Genomic DNA, 9,737 nt, shown 5'->3' with positions numbered 1-9,737 from the left:
CCTGCCCCTCCGGCCGCGGGAATGCCGGCGGGGTCCGGGGAATTCTGCCGGGAGGAGGCTTAGGCCCCCGGGAAGCAGGCCATTTTCCCGGTGGAGCTGCCCGGGTCCGGCATCCCGAGGGATGCGGGAGCTGTTTGTTACATAAATTCACTCATTTCGGGGGGGATTTGATGGTGGTGGAAAATCAGCAGAGGTGGGATAAAACCGTGCAAGTGCCAGGAGATTTTGGGAGAGGAGACGTCGGGATTGCCTTTTCAGGGGGGGTTTATCTGTAAATAACGCTGTGTGCTGGGGAGGCTCTTCCTCCCCATCCTCCTCCCTGGCAGGGAGGAATTGCAGAGCAGAACCTGCCCTGCCAAGCTGGGGTTGGGGGGACCGTCGGCATTCCCAGTGATTCTGGGAAAGGCAAACGCTGCTGCACAAGGAAAATGCTGATTTTTGCCAGGAATGTGGGTGCTGGATCTGTGCAAAAAAAAACCCCAAGAAACAAACAACCCCAAACCTGATAAAATCTTTAGTACCTTTAACGCCAGGAATTCCTTCCTTATCCCTCAATGCCAAACGCTTCCTTAAAAACCAACCCCGTTTTTTCCTAATGCTCCATTCTCAGGTGTTTTGCAACATCTTCCTATTTATAAATCCTGGGCTCGGCAAGGCAGGGAATGAATGTTTCAAGTCGCTGTTAAATATTCATGAGCTCCTGTCGATGACAGAGCACCTTGTCCCATAACATTCCTGGTAAGTTGGGAAAACGGACGTGAACTCCAGTTCTTTTCCAATCCTTCGCTGGGATGCCTTCAGCTCGTCAGGGAAAAGAATTTTATTGAGCTTTTTTCCCCATTTTTAAGGACAAAACCTGGGAATACGTCCCAAAGGACTTTCCAGTGCAGGTGTTTTGGTGCTGTGAGATCTTGCAAATAAATGCAGCAGCTCCCTGAGATGTCCCAGATGTGAAAAATTTGGCAAGTGTGGAATAAAAATGATCCCCGTGGAGGTTTTTTTCTGTCATTTGTATCAGTTTGTTTCACATATTCCTAAATTACACACCTGTATTTTTATTTCCTGTGCTGAGGAACCTGGCAATCTCTGCCTGGATTTGTGGTTCTCAGATTTTATGGGATCCATCACCTCCAAAGCTGGAACGATCTTTAAGCTCCCTCGCTGTGATTCTGTGATAATTTAATCTATTTCCAAAAAAAGGATTTCACTTAAATCCAGGGAATTGTCGCTTTCCAAGGGGAAAAAGTTACACTGTGCTGCAGATAAAGTGAAGGAAGCTTGGGGGATCTGTTCTGTTAAATCTGGTGGATCTGTTCCCAAATCTTTGGCCACAGAAAACTTCCTAGATGGGAAAAGAACCTTTTCTGTGGAAAGGAAGCAAATCACTCTGAGCAAAACATCAAAGCTGTGTCAATTTAGCAAATTCTGGGCTTAAAATACAGATATTTAATGAATTACATGCTATTAAATAATTCTGTTTAAGATGAAAGCGGAGTCACAGAATCAGCATCCTGATGGAAAAAAATCCATCCATTCCCTGAATGAGCTCATTAATTGTCACTCACTAAATAATATTTCAAATTCTGATGCATTTCAGGAGTTTCACTTTTAATCACAAAAACAACTCAGAAAATGGAATTTGGGCTCTTCCTGCCAGGACAAAACCCCTGAAAATCAATGACGTGGCAATGCCTAATTCCCAATTAAATCCAGGCACACAAAACATGGATCTCATTAAATATGCATCATTCCATCATATTTTTATGACCTCTGTGGTTTTATAACTTTGTGGATAGCACAATAACAACCTCTGTATCCGAGGACAAGGATTAAATCCCATCCCAACGTAGGATACCCGAAACCAGATCCAAACACAAATCCCAGCATTCCCTGTGGAGAATGGAGACAGGGAATGAGGAGAAACCTGGATGCTGCTTGATTAAACAGGGCTTCAAGACTCACCAAGCAGAGCTCCAAGCTGGAAAAGACCCCTGGAAGGATCCATCCCAGATTCTGTGGTTTCAGGGTGGTGAAGTTCCGCCGCACTGGGGAGAGCTCGAGGTCGGACGAGGATGGAATTTCGGGAGAGCACGAGGTGCAGATCGAGGGGGTGAGGACAGAGCTGGAGCCCGTGGAGCTGGGGGATGGAGCTGCAGTGCCCAAGGAATTTGCCAACCCCACGGATGGTGAGCAAGCTCTCTTGTTTTCCTGCAAGGAGAAGGTTCGGGAGAAAGGTGTGGCCCCTTCATCCCTGTCAGGCTGGGTACAGGGGGTTTGGAGAAGTTAAGGATCCCCAGATAAAAACAGTAACACAGGGAAATTCTGTTACAGCTGAAAACCAGGATTTGATCAGCCCATTCCCTGTGGGATGCTCCTTGTGTTCCTTTTTGTGTCCCCCCTGCTGGATACTCCTGTTAGGGACTTGTGGATCCAGCTGCCAGCCCCTTTTCCACACTGGAATTTGCCTTAGTTCCCTCTGGAACTGCTCAGTGCTGCTGGAGCAGCTACACCTGGCTCTCCTTCAAGGTTGAGATGAATCTGCAGAGTTCCTGTCTCCTCTTTTCCTAGAGGACAACAGGAATGTCCATCCCAGCCTGTGCTTCCTGCCTGGAGGCAGCACTGCTTTAGGAGAGGTGAGAAATATTGGGTTTGTCTTAGCACGGCGTGAAAATTTGGTATTAATCTTATTTATGGACCTCTGTGCTGTGCTTCATCCCTTGGATTTGGTTTGATTTCCTCCTGGTTTGTGGTGTTGTGGGGATCTCACAGCTCTGAGCCAAAGCTTTGCTGAGGAATGTCCTTTTCAAAGTGCTGTGAGTGTTAGAATTGTGAGACTTAAATTGATTTAAACAACTCAAATACCAAAAATGTGCTTTTCTTGGTCATTTCATTAGGCATTTGAGCAAAGGAATTTGAGACATCTCAGCACCTCCAGCTGGAACAAACTAAAGAGGTCATGGCAGTGGATGGGAAACAACCAGCAGCATTTTTAACAAAAGCAGGGTTTAAGATTTGTGTGTTTTGGAGAAATTCTTGATTTAAGTAATGACAGGTTGCACTAAAATACTCCCTGCAGCTCCTAGCACTGCTGTGGGCTGTGGCAGAGCTGTTTCTCCCCACTTCAGTGGCTGGAGGAGTCACTCCAAGGAGGAAGAGGCTGAACATGGGTTGAATTTGTGGGTGCCACAGTGATTTACCTCCATGGGATTAAAATATTCTAGGAATAATTAGGATTATTTTGGCTTTGGAAGAACACAGAGATTTTCTTGAGTAGGAACTGTACAAAAACTAAGTAGCTCTGTTAGATATTTGAGATCTCAGCAGATTAACCAATTAATTAGCAATTAAACCAGAAAAATTCTCTCTCAAGGGCTGGCTTTTATTCGAAAGGAATCCACTGGAATTGTTTTCTCTCCAGATACTTTCATGGTGGAAGATGCGGTGGAAGCCATTGGATTTGGGAAGTTCCAGTGGAAGCTCTCTGTCATCACTGGATTAGCATGGGCAAGTAACTGGGATCAGGATCTGTTGCATGGTCATCCCTTAGAGAAACTCAGGGATTTCAAATAATGGGGACTGAGAGTCTCCCAACAGATAAATGTACAATAAAGCAGGAATTTTACTGGAAATTCTACAATAACAGCAGGACTCAGCCTTGTTGTGAGAGGTAATGATGGATTTCTTTGTCTCTGAAGTTTTTAGAAACCAGGGTTTGGAAACCCATTTTGATTCTCCACTTCAAATTTGGTTTCGAATGAAAGAGATTCCAGGCTACTCCTGCAGAGCCTGAGGTTTCCTGCAGTGATTTTGCCACATTCCTCCCATCAGCTGCAATCTCTGTTGTCTGTATCAGTCAGGATTGCTGTAATCTCAGTTTCAGAGGAACAGCAACCCAGCACTTCCACTTTTAACCTTGATATCAACAACAAAAAAAGTCTTGGTTTCCACTTTTCTGCTCTTTCTGAAGCGCTGTTTTCCACCTCCTGTGGTGTATTTTAGGATCCTGATACCTGGAGCTGTATTTACTGGCTTTTATCCATATAAAAGGCTGGAATCTGCCATGGCTTAGATCCTAAATCAGCTGTGGAATTTGCTTTGCAGGTGATCTATCCAAATCCAGGAGTGTTTAAGGGAATAGGTTACAAGGTATTAAACAATCCTGACTGAATCCATGTGCAAAGGAGCTGAAAGCTGGAATTTGCACTGTGGAAGTGACTGAACCCGAGTCACTGACCAGCCAAAGCTCCCCAAAATCCTTGGATTTGGCTCTTTGGATCCTCTCTGCCAGAGTTACTAAATGTGCTGACAACCAGAAATGAGGTTAAATGTTAAATATTTTGTTCAACCACAAGGTGGGAATGGCACAGTAATGTCACCAAGGCCTATTACTGACTCCTAAATCCACCTGATTTGCAGGCAGCTGTTGATTTTGCTTTCTCTTCCCCCTACAGATGGCAGATGCCATGGAAATGATGATTTTAAGTATCCTTGCTCCTCAGCTGCACTGTGAGTGGCGCTTACCCAGCTGGCAGGTTGCATTGCTCACCTCGGTAGGAAAAATATCTGACAGCTCCTGTCTTCCCTGAGGTTTTTTCCATCATTGTTATCCAGACATTTTGCTTTGTATCCCCCAAAATTCAATCTCTTTGTGGCACTTGCAGATTGCCTTCAGCTTGGAAGTTTATAGGAGTTTTTAAAAGAGATTTATAGGAGGGGTTTTTTTAAAAGATTGAAGTAATGAAATTCGGTGACAACTGAGGGCACTTTGCAAGTTGCAGGCTCCAAGTTTCATGTAATTTCCAGGAGAATCTATGAATTCACTCAGATTCATCCTAAAATTCAAACTATTTGATTAATTTTAAAAAGAACAATGAATTTTTATTACCTTGCTTGAAATTTTTTCTCTCTCCCCACGTTTCAGCTCTCTGACAGACTGAGAGCCCTGAGAGAGAACAAACAGTTGATTTTTGATATTGGACTCAATGATCTCAGAGGTCTTTTCCAGCCCAAATGATTCTGGGATTATGCAGTGATCTTTGGAAGCAGAGATCTTATAACACCACCTCCAAGTATGGTGCTGTGATTTTGGAATGCTGCAATGCCTTTAGGGATAAAAAAACAAATTTGGGACTCTTCTCTCAGCATAGGCCACTGGTAATGCAGGGATTTTATTCCCTGCATTTCTTTCTCCTTTATTTTTCATGCCCTTTGATTGTGTAAAATGGTAAAAATGCTCAGCAGATTGAAATGATGTCCTTGAATCCCGTGAATGTCCTATCCCTGAATGCAGAGGGTCCTTCTTGCAGCTCAGCATGAGAGTGTCACCTCTGAAAAGGCTTCAGGGTATTTTCTTCCACACTTCAGACTTTTCTAAACTTTCAAGGTGTAATTTTGTCTCCCTTCAAACCTGAGAGCTGCTGGGGGTGGTGGTAGGGGGCTGGAGGAGAGCTCTGCCATGCAGATCTCAACCAACAGCTCCTCTGCTTTTATTCAGGAATATTTTCCTTGGAATTGGAGAGCTCTGTGTCTTCCAGGGCTGGACTCACAATGGGACAATACCAGTGTGCCCAGTCCAGCCCAAACTGGGACTGTCTGGGTTGTCACTGGTGGATCTTTTAATGCAAAGCTGACTTGAGGAGGCATTTTGTTGCTTGCCTGCTCCAACCCAAAGAGAACTGGATGATCTTTAAGATCCTTTCCAACCCCACCCATTCTCTGACCTCCTGCACATCTCACTCTGTTTTGGGGTGAAATGTCCTGGTTTCACTGGAAGTTTGTGTTCTGTGTCTGTCACACTGGAATTTTCACTTGTTGTTAAGGGAAAGATTTTTTTCCCTGCTGTTTCACAGGTGGTGTTTGTGGGAATGATGTCCAGCTCCACGCTCTGGGGAAACATTTCAGACCAGTATGGGAGGAAAACAGTAAGTCTGCAGCTCCTACTGGGATATATCCCAACATTTCTGCAGCGTGCACATTTCAGTGCAACTGGCACAGGCTGTCCAGAGAAGCTGTGGCTGCCCCTGGATCCCTGGAAGTGTCCAAGGCCAGGTTGGATGGGGCTTGGAGCACCCTGGGACAGTGGAAGGTGTCCCTGCCCGTGGCAGGGGGTAGAATGGGATGAACTTTAAGGTCCCTTCCAACCCAACCCATTCTAGGATTTTGTGTTCCCAAATGTCCACATGTACAAAGCAGCATTAAGCACATCCAGGACTGAGCTCCTATGAAATACAAGGCATTTGAAGCTCTGTTTTACACTTTAATTTGTGTTACAGTGATTTTTAACTCTTGCTGAACGCAGGGCCTAAAGATCAGCGTGTTGTGGACTCTCTACTACGGAATCCTCAGTGGATTTGCTCCCATTTACAGCTGGATCCTGGTGCTGAGGGGCCTGGTGGGCTTTGGGATTGGAGGAGTGCCTCAGTCGTAAGTAAATATTCACAAATCCAAACTTCCTCATTTCTATTTCTTTCTTACAAAATTCTCATGTTAAACTGAAGTCTTGTTTCTGTTCAGCGACCCCAACCCTTGGCCTTGTTGCAAGGCAGGTCATGACCTAAACGCCAACATTTAGAGGCAGAGCTGAGCCCTGACTGTGATTTTAAAACCCCAGATTATTGTTCAGTCAGAGCCTGAACTTCCCCATCTCACCCTGAGCTGGAATTCCAAGCCCACCCAGCCCAAACCTGGAGCACTGGAGATGCTGGGATGGCTCAGAAGGAGAAGGCAGTGTCAGGATATTTCTCTATCCCTGTGTGGTTCCTTTCACTGAAGAGAGGGATCCATAAATTTTCCACCTGCAGTAAATAACCCTGCCCATGGCTTTTAATTAGAAATGTAAAGGGAAGGGTACAGCCATTCTCTCTCTGGGTAGTCTTTTATCCTTATCAATAATTGATATTTTGCCTTCTGGAGGTGCTGTTTTGGAGCAGGCAGAGCCTGACTTGGATTGATGGCTCACAGATTCCTTCCCAAAGCAAGTCAGTGGCTTTTCCATTGCCACTCCCAGATAAAAAATCCAGAGCTGCAGGTACATCCCAGCCAGGGCCACTTGACTTGGCTCACTGAGGTTGTGTCTTCATGAGAGAAAAAACAGAGCCAGTTACAGATCTCCAAGTGGATCCCATCCTCCCTGAGTCTGTTTCCTGTTCTGACTAGAACAAGGATTTATTTGACAGAGGGGTAAACATGGATGAAGCAGGATGAAAAGTAGTTCCTTTCTGATATCCTTAAGCAGGCTGTGTGATTTTGGGGGTGAGTGCCTGGATCTCCATGGAATGAGTGTCATTTCCTCCTCTGGATTGGCTCCAACAATTCCATGTCCTTCTTTTGTTAGGGTCATTCACCAGCTCCTGTTTTCTCTGCACTACAGAGGGACCTGAGCTACACTTCAAGACATGATTTGAGTTCCCTAAATCACTGCTTGAATGAGATAATGTGTGAAACTTTATACTTTCCATGAACTGAGTCCTGGGCAGCTCCTCAGAGATCAATCCACTCTTGAAGTTAGTAGGAATTTTGTCCCAAACCTCAAAGGAAGCCTGAGGAGTTTGGAGGCAGGAACAGGCTGAGTCAATGGAATGCAAACAGAGCAAAGCCAAGCCTTACCAGTTTGAAGGAGATGACAGAGCCTGGACTGGCTGCTGCCTGAATTCCCCCTCAGGAATTCCTCCTGGAGAAGCTCTGCCATCACTCCTTGGCACAGGCATGAAAAAAAGCCTCAGTGGTTGCTCTTTGAATCCCACAATAAAAGAATGCAAATTATTTTATACCAGTGACAAGAAAGTATTCCCCTCTTGGAGAATTGAACCCTGGCACAAGAGACTGATGGGAATTCTCTGAGCCAGTTGTAAAGCCCTGAAGGAATTCTTTATCCAGCAAGAGTTTGCGTTGAATTCTGATGGACCACACTGAAAATAGCAGATAAAATGGTATTTTAAATGGTGCTCTGGCTCAGAGCAGGGCTATGAGAACATAAGCATCAAGATCTGCATTTAACTGACAACTGTGGGGCCACAAAACCACACAAAAAGAACAGATTGTGTCCTCTCTTTCAGTGTTGGAGGGTTTGTTCTGGAGTGGAAGGGGAATGTGACCCAGTGTCAGAGCCTGGCTGGCTCTGGGGATAGGGAGAGCTTTGAGTTACTGCTCTGGGTTTAGCTCTTTAATTAAGAGGCAAAGGGGATTTTGAACCTCTGTCTGCTGTGGCATTTTCCTCTCTGTGCTAACCTGACATTTTCGTCTCTGTTCCCTCTTTTAGGGTAACTTTATATGCTGAATTCCTTCCAATGAAAGCCAGAGCAAAATGCATTTTATTAATAGAGGTGAGTAGCTGCATTCTGATCCTCGAGGGATAAATCCTTCTGTTGGTCACATCCCTTCCATCCTCCTGCCTGGAAATCCCCTCAGAGCTGCAGCCAGACCTTGCCTGTCCACCTTGGTGTGGAGCTGAGTCACTCCTGAGCTCTGGGACCAGCCCAGCTCCAAAAGCAGCAGAAATTTTTCTTGTCACACTCCACTCTTGGTGGTGAATTTGCCTTTTTCCAAATTAGTTTGCACCCAGGGCTGCAGAGTGAGCACAAGGTGGGAACTGGGTATCCATGATTTTGTGGTGAAACTCATCTCAGTGATGGATTTGGAGAGCTGACAGCCCCACAAATGCAGTGCTGAATTCAGCTCCACATCTTCATTCCAATGTGTCACAGTCACACAGGGCAGAATTTTGTCCTTGGAGCATTTCAAGGCAGAATTGGCATCCCTGGAATTTCTCTCTCCAGCCATCCCTGCTGAGCACAGCCTGGAATGCTCCAAAGAGGAGGCCTTGGGGGCACTCCTATCCTCATTTTGTCGTTGGTTTTCCCTCTTCCAGGTGTTCTGGGCCCTTGGGACTGTGTTTGAAGTGCTCCTGGCAGTGGTGGTGATGCCCACACTCGGCTGGCGCTGGCTCCTCATCCTCTCTGCCCTTCCACTCCTGCTCTTTGCTGGCCTGTGTTTTGTAGGTATTCCTCAAGGATTCATGTGAATTCCTGCAATTCCCGCTCCTCTACCCCATTCTGTGACCCAGCTGAAGAAAATCAGGACAGTTTTGAGCTCTCTTCTGTGAAATAACTGAAATAATGACCAAAAAATGCAGTTTCAACAGGGTGCTGGGAAAAACATTCCAGGGAGAGCTGTGTTGATGTAACGGCTGGAGGACAATGGTGGGCTGGAATTTTGTGAAATCAGGCCTGGAACCCTCTCCAATTTAATGACTTTGTTTCAACTAAGCTCAGTGGAATCAGCATTTTACCAAAAGCTGTTGCTATTTCCCTAAATGCTCTTTTGATTTTGTCACTTTTAGAATCAATTTCCACTTAAAAATCCTCCCAAATCAGGGACAGAATCTGCAGAGTGCAGGTGAGATTCCAGAATAAGTTAAACCTGAGCTTCAGTGATATATTTTTTATTTTATTATTTATTAGGTGATATATTTGCCAATCACTCAGTCTCCTCATAGATAAATGTCCTTGTCAGGTGGTTTAGCACCTATAATTTCCCTTAATTTTTCAGGAATACCTCCAGTTATCCAGGTACTCACAAGCTTGTTCTAAATTAAAAGGAGCTTAAACCCATAAATTTTGGAATGCTAGAATCTTGTTATCTGCCCTGGATGCTTTGCCATTCCTACAGGGAAGGGATCATGTCAAAAACCTGCAAAAATTCCCAACACTTCTCAAGGATAAACCCAGAGGAATGGAAGG

The 9,737-nt window shown here is 45.1% G+C and overlaps 1 protein-coding gene across 1 annotated transcript in view; it reads left to right on the top strand.

Annotated features, from left to right (window-relative positions):
• Positions 1 to 1,939: 1,939 nt before the first annotated feature.
• Positions 1,940 to 9,737, top strand: part of SVOP (SV2 related protein) — a gene marked incomplete at its 5' end in the record, with an annotated part of 14,634 nt that continues 6,836 nt past the window's right edge. The window contains 7 exons of the mRNA XM_017734721.1: positions 1,940 to 2,186; positions 3,419 to 3,504; positions 4,452 to 4,550; positions 5,850 to 5,921; positions 6,299 to 6,423; positions 8,258 to 8,321; positions 8,867 to 8,992. Coding sequence (XP_017590210.1) covers positions 1,940 to 2,186; positions 3,419 to 3,504; positions 4,452 to 4,550; positions 5,850 to 5,921; positions 6,299 to 6,423; positions 8,258 to 8,321; positions 8,867 to 8,992 — 819 coding nt within the window. The remainder of the gene's footprint in view (positions 2,187 to 3,418; positions 3,505 to 4,451; positions 4,551 to 5,849; positions 5,922 to 6,298; positions 6,424 to 8,257; positions 8,322 to 8,866; positions 8,993 to 9,737) is intronic.

Source organism: Corvus brachyrhynchos, unplaced genomic scaffold, assembly GCF_000691975.1.
Source record: "Corvus brachyrhynchos isolate BGI_N302 unplaced genomic scaffold, ASM69197v1 scaffold114, whole genome shotgun sequence".
NCBI lineage: Eukaryota > Metazoa > Chordata > Aves > Passeriformes > Corvidae > Corvus > Corvus brachyrhynchos.
Note: the sequence above shows the minus strand (reverse complement) of the source record. Positions and strands in the feature narration are given on the sequence as shown.